Genomic DNA, 12,023 nt, shown 5'->3' on the forward strand with positions numbered 1-12,023 from the left:
GCACCTAAATAACGACTTTCCGAGTTTCTGCTGGTGAACTCGTACAACTGAGCTTTAAGTAAGCGTCCTAGCTCGCCAACAGTTGTGTTGAAGTGAATCCAGCTCCTTGAAGGTGAAATCTGAATAGAGCCAGACGATACGCCGGATGCAATGAGCCACTGACGAACGCTGTTGAACTTTCATTGCTTGGGGCAAAGAGATTTGTTATCTCATCCCGGGAAAGATGCCGCCCAAATTTGGGCGAGTCTGGATCCGACCTGTTGAGGTGTTAGCTACTGCGACGCCCAACGTGTTGCCGAGTACGAAAATACTTACAGCTCGTGTATCAAAGTCTCGGCGCTCTCGATATTGTTCTGTGTAAGAGCGATTCGAGCAGCAATAGGAGCTGAAATATCACCAACTCGGGATTTGACAAAATCCAATGACGCAGTCTGGCGCTGCTCGTGAATTTTGTAGTTGCGCGATGCTGATGCAAAGCATGCAGCTATAAAGCCACCTGCGATGATGGCGTCGAGTTTCATGATGGACAATGATCCCTTCCTTTGCATGCGAGGGAATTCGTGTAGTACATTCGGGCCCAAAGCTGGTCTCTTTGACGAAGGTGGACAGAAGTTTTCTTTATCGGATCCATCGTGGGGAATAACCGGCCAACCGTGCGCGCCCCGGGGTTCATGTCTCGCGTGTCAATCCAACCTTTCGTGTATGCAGCTTTTTTAAGTTTCCAAATGCAGCCTCGTATTACTGTATCACTTTCCTTTCCGAGCAGACTGTGCAGATTTTGGAGCTTCCGCATGGGCTGCCCACATGAGATAAATTATTTCCTCGTATTCTCACGATAGAGCCGATTCTAGATGAACCCGCCAGATCAATAGTGCATTCTTTTTAAACAGCCAAGAGTCGTACCTGGATTCTTCTTCTCATCGATATTCTTTTTACAACCGTTCGCGAGCATCGATCATCGAGCGTGCTTATCTTGCTGCAACAGATCTGAAAAGGCAAAGAAGTGTCATGACAATTTCAGCAAGTCGATCTTGTCCAGAAACTTGTCCTAGACCTCGAATCTTGCTGCTCATGCTAAGCACTTCCCGCTCGGGGCAGCCTCTTAGGCGTCATAGCGACCATGCCTCCACTTACAAGGGGGCCCTGTACGAGGCAATTGTCGACCATCTTGTGTGTTTATATAACATTGACCTGAGTAGGAAGGTAGCATTGTCATATCATAGTCTGCTCTACGGCTAGGGCGACAATGGATTCGGTCTCTGCTACTTTTGAACTCATGCCTTCCAAGTACCCATTATCGCAATAGCCCGATCTGCTAGCCCCATTGTACGCCCCACGAAGTTTGCCATGAGTACTATTGCGACGTCAAGGGCGTACCCATAGTCCTAGATACTCTAGGCAATGTTAACCAGATACTGTGTATCGGGGATATCGGAGAGATTTGGTGCAGGCCGAGACGCACTAAGTACTCTCGATCGGTGTCAATCATGTGGACGTGTTCTGGAGTGTTCACATTGAACTAAAGAAAAAGAGAACTAAGAATATTTCTTTTTTGGTGTTCTTTAAAGAAGAAGACCCAAGTTACCTTTTTAACTTGATCAGCCTACTTTGTCCGTCTTAGCAGATCGCCGAGTTGCGCCGCGCGACACTAGCGACGATGCATACCCATCACTACTCCTAGCGCCCCAAGTGGGGGACAAAAAACATCGCCGGTCGCTGGAAGGCCAGGTCATTTACAAAAGGGCATTTCTGGCTCTCTACTTTGGAATAAAATATTTTAAAAAATATAAATAGATTATTTAGGCTCTGCTTAATATATCCAACAAACTTTGATGGCCTAAACCAGTCCAATTCTCATATAAGACTGCCACTGGGATCCTAGCAACTAGTAAAGCTCGTCCTCCACTCCAATGACCAAAGTACAATCACTTAGAGGGTACGCAACATCGGTCAAGACGTAACCCGTATCTATCTGCTCATCATCCAGGAAGGATTGGTCGCTCTGATCAACGCTTCCAGATATGATGCGTGCGGCTGAGGTACTATCTGCGCCAACGCGGCCCGAGTACGGCCAATCGAAGCCAGCTTCCTCCGCACAGTCGAGTAGATACATGTCATCAGCGCACTGAAAAGAAGCCGGAGGCTGCTCGTCATCCTTCCGTGTAAATGTGATGGTGTAAGCGATATTTGTGTCTCTCCCACGCAGGACAGAATGGCCAGGTGGTGGGCTAGCCAAGCTGCTGCCAGCGAAGAGAGCAATAACGGAAGCAACAATGGTAGGCTTCATGGTGCTGCTCGTAAGGGCTGACGAAGTAAGAGTGATGAGTAATTAGTTTATAATAGAGGTAAGGGATAGTATGGGGGGTTTTTTTTTTTTTGAAAGTAGAGTGACGCTGCTTGGTTTAAGCAAGCCACCGCTTTTCGTCAGCAAGCCGCTCTCCTCTTCTTATCCCTTTGGCAGTGCGAAGCCTACACCTAGGTCACTCTGTCCACTCTTCAGATGTACCAGAAAGTACGGCTTTCTAGTGCAAATAATCCCTGTAGCGAGGTAGTGTGCTGTATTTGTGGAATTGTCTGCTACTTTGACTTAGGTGTATATCGCTGCATAGCCTAGGTACCTTCTTGGATACGTCTTCTCATTTGTTAACATCCTTGTAGAGTACATAAGTGTAGGCTTCGCACTGCCACAGGGATAGTCGCAACTACCCATCAGTGATGCTACTTCAGGAACGTAGCAAGCTATGGATACAAGGGGTGTAGTGGAGTTACGAGAAATTGCGTCTCTGATTTACACTCAGGGTCCCATTGGGCACTGTCTCGGGAGCCTCTAGGTGTCTTACTTGAAGCTGAAGCACAGCAAATAACAACAGTGTTAGACACGATCAGTGTGGACTAAGACATAAGATTCAGCTGCTGCCGTGGCGCCTCAGTATTGGCTACCGGCCAGCTGCACAATCAATGATGTCTGCTCGTGACGGCGGTCAGCTCGAATACTGTCACGCAGCCAGGACTACCGACAACTATACTAGGGCCTCTATCCTATAAAAGCTATTTTTTACTATACATTTATCTATAATTTATAGGAGCTACCCCCTTATAGTGTCTTTAGGCGTCTTAGCGCCCATATAGCGAGCTTTCCTCAATCAACTGCTTCCTTCTATAACTAATAACTGCCCTACGTGACTGCCCTATGTGACAAATACCCTGACGCGACAACGGGACCCCACAACGCACCGAGACGGTTACATTCACCAAATTACAAGGCACATTTCAGTCGTTTTTCAGCAACAAATACTGCCAAATAGCCACTGTGGAACTGACATTGACGAATAGTGAGAACTATTCTATCGTTAGATGTGGGGACGTCATGTACGACCTTAAGAATCGCCCAGCTCTCGACAACTTCAGGCAGCCATCGTGATCCACCGCAGCCTCGAGCAGGGTGAAGGCGTCCGTCTGCTGATCCCAAACCATCATCTATCTCCTTCTACTTCCAACAAGATTATTCGAGAGCCATGGAATTCAATCCGGAGCTTCCATGTTCTTCCAACTTTGACTACCCTGAAGCAGCCATTCACGCCTGCATCTGCGACAGCAACACTGACGTCGACTCTCTTCGCCTCCGAGCGCTGCTTTCGACATGCAGCCCCAACGCCCTGAACCATCTCGATGACAAATGGGGATCGCCGCTTCATGTGGCCATTCGCTACGACAATCTCGACGCCACGGATCAGCTGCTTCGCGCCGGCGCCGACGCCGTGACGCAGCGCGAGTTTCGCGGTATGGGCTTCGGTCCGCCGGCGCCGATAATGCTAGCCATTAGTCTCGGCCGGATGGCCCTCCTGCAGCGCCTCTGGCAGCATATGCCCCCGGAAATGTACGCAAACGGTGGCTCGCGACCGTATTTCTCGTGCCTTGCGCATGCGGCGCGGTGCGGGCAGGTCGATATCCTGGAGTGGCTCCTGGGCGTGTGGGACAGATGGTCCCAGGAAGCCTTGAGCTGGGTTTTGAAAGCGGCTGCGACAAGGCTCGACTTCTTCTTCGTTGAGATTTTACTACCGCGGATGGATTATTCGTCGGATGTCCTGAATGAGGCACTGCAGGCAGCTGCTGTCGACACACAGTATGAGAATGCAGAGTTGTCGAGGGAGCTCTGCACCACAGCCGAGTGTCTCAGCCAGGAGCGCATCATTCGCGCTCTGATAAATAAGGGGGCAGACGCCAATGCAATCTCTAGAGACGGAGAGCCTCTTGTGACGGAGACGGCACGGTTCACGGAGCGGGCTGTCGCGCTGAGAGCCCTCCTCGAGCGCGGCGCCGATCCCAACGCGACAAGGAAAAATGGGAACACGGCGCTGCATTTGCTGGCTACACCAATCTATACAAAGAAATCATTGCAGACCACGCGGAAGCCTCACGAGGTTGGCATCCGGCTATTGCTGCAGCATGGTGCTTCCATGTATACCAAAGCCGCACGAGGGGAGTTGCCTCTGCACCGCGCTGCGTTTGGCGGCAATATGCGCATCTTTCAACTGTATCTCTCTGCACTCATCCCAGAAGACCAGAACAGTGCAGTATTCCTGCGGCTCGACAACGGCTACGGAGAGTCGCTGCTCCATTGGGCTGCTGCGGGCGGTCAATGCGACATGCTGGAACATCTCCTCTCCCTCGACGGCAGCAGCGCGCACGTCAACGATCAGACGGACAATGGCTGGACGCCGCTCATGTGCGCTCTTGTCCCCGAATCATCCGCATCAAAAGGAGCACAAGAGGCGATCCAAGCCGCGCGGCTGCTTCTCGCTCACGGGGCCGACCCTCTCATTTCGACTACCGACGGCTGGACGCCGCTGCATTGTCTTGCCCTACACAGAGACACTCGTCCATACGGTGAAGCGTACGTTTTGACCAAGGAACTCATTGCCATGGGCGTCGACTTAGACGCCCGCGCCGCGCAGCTCAACACCAGGCGTGACGCCTGGGGCCACTACGCGCAAGTCGCCTTGGAAGAAACTGGTGCGAGTCCGCGACGGCTGTTTAGGACGGGAATGACACCACTCCTCTTGGCGGCGGACCGCGGCGCCTTTGGCGTGAGCAGGGCGCTGATAGACAGCGGTGCAGACCTGTCCTGCACAGACGGTGCGGGCCGAGACGCGGTGCAACTGGCGTGGAGGTGGAGGTACCTCCATGAGGAAGATATGTACCAGTAAGTTGCCTTTCTGTCCGAATCTTCTGTAGTCCAGGCAATACAAATAAGGTTTGTGAAAAGAAAAGAAAAAGGCGGTAAGTGTAAGGTAAGCCTTTAAGACGTAGAAGCTCGACATGGCTATGGCTTGGGCAGCACGAGGTCTTCTTGAGCCTCTCTGAGTAGCCCCGGTCAGAGAATCTTTGTCCTGTTGGGGAATGTCACTAAATGGCTGGCTGAAGCGATTCTAGGCACGTCATCTTCCGTAGAAGGGGCATGGCTTAAGTGATTTGAGGCCGCTCAACCGTCTCGCTACCTGGAGTAAGAGATGATTGCAAGATAACCCCTATAATTTGGCTTTCATATGTGTAGCTATTGATATAATTTGCTGGGGATAAGTGATTGCCGCGCAGACATCCGTAGCCTCACGGATGGGTATTCCCTGGGAATGCTAGATGCGCATCGCCCTTACTGATATAAAACCGACCCAAAAGAAGAGTAACAAGCACGCCCCGCTGACGAAGGAAAGTCCAAATGATTTTTGATACCAAGGTCGATAAATTATAGAGTATTGCTTGACCGCAGAGCTCGCCGGATACCACAGCCGCCGCCTTTTGCAGCGCCACGGCATGGTAGACGCTTGATTGCACTTGACAGAGTTATGCCATGCAATTTCTCGCGGACTAGTAAGGGAAAGTCTAAGCTAAATATGTGCCTCTTGTGCGTCGATTCAACACACCCCTGGGTGAGTTGAATCCGTCACTGGCCTGTGTCCGTAAAGACGTCCGAGCTACTGCTCAGTCAGGCAGCAGTTTGGGGAGAAAGCGACGTGGAGGCCCGGGTTTTAAGCGATGTGCAGAGTTATGTCCGTGCTGCCAATATGTGTAAAGATGTGAAAGCTGACACAAGGCTACTAGTTTTAGGCAGCCTCATTTCTACAGAGTAAAAAGGCCTTTATTAGATTGGCGCCCACAGCCTCATTATTAGCCTCGATTCGCGCCCACCCTGCTCATCCGCAGAGTCGGTCCTTTTGTAAACAAATCATAAAAAACATTGCTAAACGGCTGCCTGTATCAATTCAAGTAGTATTTAGCCGCTCCCTTTGCACTGGACTGGATGTGTCCCTTGCCCTCATCGTCTTGCATTTTTGGCGCGACCAACTCGACGAACCAACCCGCATCAGACAATTCCCACTGAATCGCCAAAAATGCGAGAAGTGCAGAATGAAAAGGATTGGCCAACGGCTAGTGAGGCTACCATCGCCAAGACCGAAGATCCAACCGCCCCAATCGATCAGCGAGAGGCGCAACAGCCGGAACAGCTGACCCTCCATGGGCCGCAACTCTGGACGCTGGTCGCGGGACTCTATCTGGGACTCTACCTCTTGGCCCTGGAGCTGACGATGCTGGCGACCGTGATCCCGACGCTCACAAGTGAGTTCCATACCGTGGCCGACATCTCGTGGTACGAGGCCGCCTACGTCGTCACTCTGTCAGCCTTTCCCTCAGCCTCTGCCGTGGGTTTTCCGAACGGCTGACCCTCAATAGTTGCGTTTTCATCCCGCTCGTGGGCAGGCTGTACGAGCAGCTGCGCGTCAAGCACGTCTACCTGGCCTTTATGCTCGTGTTTGAGGCCGGCCTCGTCATCTGCGCGACGGCCACGTCGAGCAACATGTTCATCGTCGGACGCGCGGTCAACGGGCTGGGCTCGTCGGGCCAGTTCAGCGGCACGATGCTGATGCTCGGCTCGGCGTGCCCGGAGAAGATCCGGCCGCTCGTCACTGCGGCGGCGGTGTCCATGATCTCGGTCGGATCCATGACCGGGCCCGTCATTGCAGGGGTGCTGACGGATCGAGCAGGCTGGCGGTGGTGTAAGTCAAAGGCCTTTTACCCTCTCCATCACAATACATAATGGATTTCATTAACTTGTAAAAGGCTTCTGGATGCTCCTCCCCATGGGAGGCGTCATCATTGTCCTGCTATTGCTGATGAGACTCCCCGAGCCAAGCAACAAGCCCCCGGTGCTACAGGCGCTCAAGGCATTGCCAAGACGGGTCGATCCATTGGGTTTCGTCCAATTTGCAGGAGCAGTTACCATGCTGCTTCTTGCGCTCACATGGGGTGGCAGTACGCTCCCCTGGTCCTCGCCCACAATCATTGGGCTACTGTGCGGAGGTTTTGGTCTGCTTGTTGTCTTTGGCTTCTGGATACGACACGAGAACGAAGCAGCGCTGATCACGCCATCTTGCTTGAGACAGCGCTCCATCTATGTCGGCGGGCTTGTGGTCTGTCTGCAAGGCGGCGCGTCTCAAGCCGTGCCTTTTTACCTGCCGTTGTGGTTTCAAGCCATCAAGGGCGATGACCCCAGCGCAAGCGCCGTCCACCTGCTGCCGTCTCTCGTGACAATGGTAGTCGCGCTCATATCATTCGGAGCCTTGGTGCGAAAGTTTCAGCGTGTTCCGCCGTGGGCGATTGCCGGCAGCGTGATTTCCTGCGTTGGCGCGGGACTGTTCACGACTCTTGGCCCGGCATCCTCGGTGGGCCATTGGGTTGGGTATCAGATTATCACAAGTGTCGGTCGTGGCATTTCGTTTCAAGCGGCAAGTCGCACCCCCTCTTTCGAGAAATTGGTTGAGCCGATGCTGACAGTTGCCATTAGCCCATTACATGTGTGCAAGAATTCGTGCCCGCCGCTCAGTCCGCTATGAGCATGTCGGTCATAAGTCTCTTCATGCAGCTCGGCATCGCCGTGTCCGTGTCGGCTTCGCAGACCATCTTTGCGAATCAACTTCCGCCCTTACTGCGCCAATACGCTCCCCAGGTTAACGTGTCCATGGTTCAGGAAGCAGGTGCTGCAAATGCCCGACATTTGATACCTCCTAATCAGTTTTCAAGATTCTTGAAGGCTTATAATCAAGCCGTGACTGACATGTTTGTGAGTATTACTTAACAGATTCTACCCCTAAATTCACCATTTTATTCATCGTCCGCGTTCAACGTCCGTTACAACTACTAACCGTTCGCGTTTAGTACTTTCCCATGGCAGCTTGTGCATTGGCCGCCGTCATCAGCTTCGCGCTGGAGTGGAAAAGGGTTGGTGTCAAGGACGAGGAAGACGATATCTAACTGATGGTCATTATTATCACGTCTTATTCGCGACCCCGTCAAATCATGTACGGCCGCGGCAAATAGTTTCATTCTTGGTTGGATTCTAGTTCGCTGGTGTATTCGCCAAGGGAATCTACTGTGTCCAACCCGTTGTATAAGTATCAAGTGTAATAAAAATAAGACAGGATTGTAACTTCCTTGCAGACTCCATCATACCCCAACCTTTCTCGCGCTCTCGGCGCAGTTTACTCATCTTCTCTTGCCCTCGTGCCTCACAACTCCTCATTTTCAACATCATCGACGACACCGCCCGCGCTCTCTATGTAAATACCAGTCATCAAAAAAAATCCTTTATACCTCATGCAGTACGAGTGAGTATGTAACGTGTATTGACTCTTTTTTGTATCATATGTCTCGTTTACTGGGCCTGGCATTGCGGTTGGCCGTCATCGGCGTCCTCGTCGTGCCATTCGCCGCCGAAGCGGGGGTCTTCCGAGTTCTCGCCCATCTAGTAAATTGTTAGCTTCAGACCACAACTTCTTCACGACGTGCAACTCACAGTCTCGATATCAGCATCGTCGTCGTACTCGACCTCGTCGACCTCGGCCGTCTTGGGTGCCTCGAGGGCCGGCGGTAGCATCTTCAGCAGGGCGTCGTAGGCCGCAGCGTCCTTCAGGAAGCCATCTTCGGGGAATTCGACCGCGACCAGCAGGTACAGATCACCCTTGGAGTCGCCCTTCTTGAACGGCATACCCTCGCCGGGCACGCGGAGGCAGTCACCTGGGCGGAGAATCTGACCCTGCTTGCGCTCGATGGAGATGCCGCGGCCGTCGAGGTGCTCGAGCACGACGCGGTGGAAGCCGGCGAGCGCCTCGCCGAGGGAAATCTTGAGCTCGGCGGACAAATCGTTACCCAAACGGGAAAAGGTGTCGTGAGGCTCCTCAACGAGGGTAAAGACAATGTCGCCCGGTATTTGGTCGGGGGACTGGTCGGCCTCGCCTTCGAGGACGATGCGCTCGCCCTGGACGGAGCCGCGGGGGATGTAGAGCTCCAGCACCTTCTTCTCCTCGGTCGTGCGCTTGCCCTTGCACTTCTTGCAGCGATCCTTTTCCTTAAAGACGTTACCGGCACCCTGGCAGGCGTCGCAGAGCATAGTCTCGCGGCGCATCATGCCGGGGCCGATCTGGCGGATGCCCTCGACGATGCCCTGGCCACGGCAGCGCGAGCACGACTCGGGCTTGGCCTTGTCCTTACCGCCGGAGCCCTTGCAGCCGCCGCAGAGGACCTGCTTGTTTGCGGCAAACTTGACCGTCTTGCCGCGGTAGAGCTCCTCGAGCGTCACCTTGTACTCCTGCTCCTCGTCGGGGCCCTTGCGGGGGCGGCGTGGACCGCCGGGGCCGCCGGGGCCGCCCATGTTGAAGCCAAACATTTGCGAGAGGATGTCGTTGAGGTCGGCCTCGGGCCCGCCGGGACCGCCACGCGCAGGGTCAAAGGCGGCCATGCCGTGTGTGTCGTAGAGGTGGCGCTTCTCCTCATCGCCGAGGATCTCGTAGGCGCGGGAGGCTTCCTTGAACTTGGCCTCGGAGGCCTCACGCTGGTCCTCGGGGACCTTGTCGGGATGGTACTTGAGGGCGGCCTTGCGGTAGGCCTTTTTGATCTCGTCGCCCGACGCAGTTTTTTCGACGGAGAGCACCTCTGGATGGGGGGAGAGAGTCGTTAGTTAGCAGCGGCGGGCAGCGGACGCGCAGCTGGGTGAGTAGTTGCGTAGGATAGACGTACCATAGAGGTCAATCTCTACCTGGCCTTCGGCGCCAGCACCTGGGAAGCTGTCGGCCATGTCTATTTACGTGTATGGCGGTTGTGTTGTATGACGACGAGAAAAACGCAGGCAGGCAGGCGGGCTTTTTAGAGGGGACTGCGAGTTGAAAATCTGTAGTGGGGTTATCGTTGTATCGCTATCTGTGAAAGGCTAGTGCCGCCCGGCTGGCCGCCTGGGCCGTCAGCGGGCGCCCTGTTTGTCTGGTTGGTTGGCCGGCCTTTTGCTGGTGGTGGGTGGTGGGCGTGCTGCTGTGGCTGGTGGTGTGCAGCCTGTCGGCGACTGCCTTGCGGCTCCACCAGCTACGGTTCTACAAAGAGAGTACGTGATGTAGTCTGCCTGACGGGCCGCAGCCTCGCATTTGAAAAAGGTCGACAGAGGGGGATGCCCCAAACATAAATCTGGTAATTTTGACTTTATCCCATGTCTAATTTTGTCAAACCCATCAGTATGGGACGGGTACTGGTATACAGCACTCTACCGTATGGCAGCCTGCTTGCAAACATCTGGCGGCCCGGGATTTGCTCTAGCGCCACACCGAAAAGGCGTGTAATATTTAGTGTGGCAGCTGTTGGTGTGCGGCACACACTGCCGATACTGGTGACACAGACAAACGGCACAGGGTCCTGCTGCAGTGTCGGCCCGCAACTGGCAGAGCTGCCTCCCAAGCCGTTCGTCTTGTCACAAATTAAGAAGGGCTTTTAATTCTTATTTTAGTTTCAGAAGTGCATATAGGCATTGTATAATACGGCAATTTTATCCATTTTTATACGTGTAGAATATACAGATACACATACCTCGTCAGCATCATCACCGGCCTACAATACCCCGCCACCCAAGTCCCAGCCCCACCAAGATGTCACTTTACCCAAACCTCCAACTCCCTCAATCCTTATCCCCAACTTCCCACCAACAACACCTCTTCCTAACCATGTCGCGCAAGGCCGTGGGCATCGGCGCCCTCGACCGCTCCCGCCTCACCTCTGCGCACTACGCCTCCCACGGCTCCTCCCTGCGCGCCACCAACGCCCAGGCGCTCGAGACACAGCTCTCCGTCTTCCGCACGCTGCTCCAGCAGTTCGCCCAGACGCACGCCAAGGACATCCGCTCCGACCCGTCCTTTCGTGCGCAGTTCGCGCGCATGTGCGCCGCCATCGGCGTCGACCCCCTCGCATCCTCCTCCTCCGGCTCCGGCTCCTCCACCAACCCATCCTCCGTGTGGGCGCAGCTGCTCGGCAAGACGGTCAACGACTTTTACTTTGACGTGGCTGTGCGCGTCGTGCAGGTCTGCGGGGCGACGCGCGCCGAGAACGGCGGCCTCATCTCCCTCGCGCAGGTCTGCGAGCGCGTGTCCCGGGAAAAGGTCGACGGCGGCGGCGCGCAGGTCTCCGAGGACGACGTCCGCCGCGCCGTGGCCACGCTGCAGCCGCTCGGCGGCAGCTACGCCATCGTGACGGTGGGGTATAAAGAGTACATCCGCAGCGTGCCGCGCGAGCTGAGCGGCGATCAGGCGAGCTGCGTCGAGGCCGCGCAGGTGCTGGGCTACGTCAGCGTGGGCATGCTGCGCGACAACCTGGGCTGGGAGGCGGCGCGGTGCAAGACGGTGATTGAGGACCTGGTCGCGCAGGGCATGCTCTGGGTCGATAAGCAGACGGGAGGCGAGTGGCAGTACTGGAGCCCGGCCTTTATGGCGGGGATAGACGGGGGGAACTGAATGGGAAATTACCTTGCAGCATGAATAGACAGAGCAAAGGCGCATGGAGTTTAGTCAGGCTATTAGATTACAGACGCGTAAACGATAGATACAGCAGGATACCCGGCATTTCGCCAAATACATATTCATAAACAGTTGGCATTCAATAAATATTCAAAAAATAGTCAACACATCCGGCCAAAGAGATTTGTACAAGGTCCATGC

General features: G+C 54.2%; 5 protein-coding genes across 5 annotated transcripts; 3 read left to right on the forward strand and 2 right to left on the reverse strand.

Moving 5' to 3' along the window:
- Positions 1 to 67: 67 nt before the first annotated feature.
- Positions 68 to 548, reverse strand: LMH87_010811 (uncharacterized protein; the record flags this gene model as incomplete). The annotated part of the gene is made up of 2 exons (XM_056199851.1): positions 68 to 257; positions 316 to 548. The coding sequence occupies 2 exons, from the start codon at positions 546 to 548 to the stop codon at positions 68 to 70; spliced, it is 423 nt and encodes a 140-aa protein (XP_056051758.1).
- Positions 549 to 3,515: 2,967 nt separating this feature from the next.
- On the forward strand, positions 3,516 to 5,467 carry LMH87_010812 (uncharacterized protein; the record flags this gene model as incomplete). The annotated part of the gene is made up of 2 exons (XM_056199852.1): positions 3,516 to 5,203; positions 5,434 to 5,467. 2 exons carry the CDS (start codon positions 3,516 to 3,518, stop codon positions 5,465 to 5,467), a joined length of 1,722 nt encoding a protein of 573 aa, XP_056051759.1.
- A 922-nt stretch (positions 5,468 to 6,389) lies between these two features.
- Positions 6,390 to 8,307, forward strand: LMH87_010813 (uncharacterized protein; the record flags this gene model as incomplete). The annotated part of the gene is made up of 5 exons (XM_056199853.1): positions 6,390 to 6,673; positions 6,730 to 7,052; positions 7,117 to 7,781; positions 7,841 to 8,116; positions 8,212 to 8,307. The coding sequence occupies 5 exons, from the start codon at positions 6,390 to 6,392 to the stop codon at positions 8,305 to 8,307; spliced, it is 1,644 nt and encodes a 547-aa protein (XP_056051760.1).
- Positions 8,308 to 8,707: 400 nt separating this feature from the next.
- On the reverse strand, positions 8,708 to 10,126 carry LMH87_010814 (uncharacterized protein; the record flags this gene model as incomplete). Its single annotated transcript, XM_056199854.1, has 3 exons — positions 8,708 to 8,797; positions 8,849 to 9,984; positions 10,069 to 10,126. 3 exons carry the CDS (start codon positions 10,124 to 10,126, stop codon positions 8,708 to 8,710), a joined length of 1,284 nt encoding a protein of 427 aa, XP_056051761.1.
- Positions 10,127 to 11,036: 910 nt separating this feature from the next.
- On the forward strand, positions 11,037 to 11,819 carry LMH87_010815 (uncharacterized protein; the record flags this gene model as incomplete). The annotated part of the gene is made up of 1 exon (XM_056199855.1): positions 11,037 to 11,819. One exon carries the CDS (start codon positions 11,037 to 11,039, stop codon positions 11,817 to 11,819), a length of 783 nt encoding a protein of 260 aa, XP_056051762.1.
- Positions 11,820 to 12,023: the final 204 nt, after the last annotated feature.

This window comes from Akanthomyces muscarius, chromosome 4, assembly GCF_028009165.1.
Source record: "Akanthomyces muscarius strain Ve6 chromosome 4, whole genome shotgun sequence".
NCBI lineage: Eukaryota > Fungi > Ascomycota > Sordariomycetes > Hypocreales > Cordycipitaceae > Akanthomyces > Akanthomyces muscarius.